The 1,061-nt window shown below is 61.4% G+C and overlaps 1 protein-coding gene across 1 annotated transcript in view; it reads right to left on the bottom strand.

The window, feature by feature from the left end:
* The window catches only part of Slc43a1 (solute carrier family 43 member 1), a 9,346-nt gene extending 8,652 nt beyond the window's left edge, over positions 1 to 694 (bottom strand). The window contains exons 1-4 of the mRNA XM_010608319.2: positions 628 to 694; positions 320 to 497; positions 183 to 238; positions 27 to 103 (exon numbers count right to left, since the gene is read on the bottom strand). Of these exons, the coding sequence (XP_010606621.1) occupies positions 27 to 103; positions 183 to 238; positions 320 to 497; positions 628 to 679 (363 nt within the window). The 5' untranslated portion in view covers positions 680 to 694. The remainder of the gene's footprint in view (positions 1 to 26; positions 104 to 182; positions 239 to 319; positions 498 to 627) is intronic.
* Between the last annotated feature and the right edge of the window lie 367 nt (positions 695 to 1,061).

Below are 1,061 nucleotides of genomic sequence, written 5' to 3'. Positions count from 1 at the left end.
CCGCAGCCGGCCGGCCGCCCACTCACTGTGAGCGATGTGAAGGTGAGGCAGATGCCAGCGAAGCCATTCAGGGACAGCGCCAGGAAGATGAGCGGGGACAGGGCTGGGAGGGAGAGGACAGCGGGGTGTGGGGTGGAGTCACTGTGAGCCCAGCCCTCCTCATCCAGCGAGGCGGCGCTCACCTTCGGTGTCCTGCGTGGCCACGGCCATGAGGGCACAGGACGCTGCGAAGCAGGTGCTGCGGGGACACAGGAGGGGGGCGCTGACGCAGACCCCCGCGCGCAGCCCGCAGCACCCCAGCTCTCACCAGCAGCCTCACCTGCCCACCATCCGCAGGGGCCGAGGGCCAAAACGGTCCATGAGGATGCCCAGGGGCAGGGTGGTGGCGCTCAGCAGGAAGGAGCCCACGGTGAAGCCCAGGTTGAGCATCTCGTCCTGCCGGTCACAGCTGGGCCACTGGCGCCGCTGGCCCTGGGTGGCATTGGTAGCGTTCTCAGCTGGGGAGGGGGAGGAGAGGGTCAGGGCAAAGGAGCCACTGGGCACTGGAGAGTCTTGGGGTCCTGGGCCAAACCCCTGCCTCTGAACGGGTGGATGTGGGGGTGCTCCCTAAACAGGAGGGTCACACACCCTCAGCCTGAGCCTCCACTGCCCCAAATGAGAGCCAGGCATGGTAGTGCATGCCTTTAGTCCCAGCCTTATGGGAGGCTGAGGCAGGAGGATCCCAATTTCCAGCCCAGCCTGGATCATTTAGCAATTCAGTGAGACCCTGTCTCAAAATTAAAAATTTTAAAAAGAGCTAGGATGTAGCTCAGTGCGAAAGCCCCAGGTTCAATCCCAGTATGAAAACAAAACAAAACAACATAGTCTAAATGAGAGAATGGGCACCAAAGAATTGACCAGGGTTAAAACAGTCCCTGTGTGCCCATCTGGGAGGGTGTGGGCCCCCGATGGTGAGCAGTGCCCGAACGCACACAAGAATTCACTTGGTCCACACAGAGTGTTTCTGGGAAATGGCCGCTGGTAATCCCAGCGGCTCCTGCCCTGAGCACAGGACCCTGTGT

This window comes from Fukomys damarensis, unplaced genomic scaffold, assembly GCF_012274545.1.
Source record: "Fukomys damarensis isolate Sample0158 unplaced genomic scaffold, DMR_v1.0_HiC HiC_scaffold_27, whole genome shotgun sequence".
NCBI classification, from domain to species: Eukaryota; Metazoa; Chordata; class Mammalia; order Rodentia; family Bathyergidae; genus Fukomys; species Fukomys damarensis.
The sequence above is the reverse complement of the archived record's forward strand: the minus strand, read 5'-3'. Positions and strand labels throughout refer to the sequence as shown.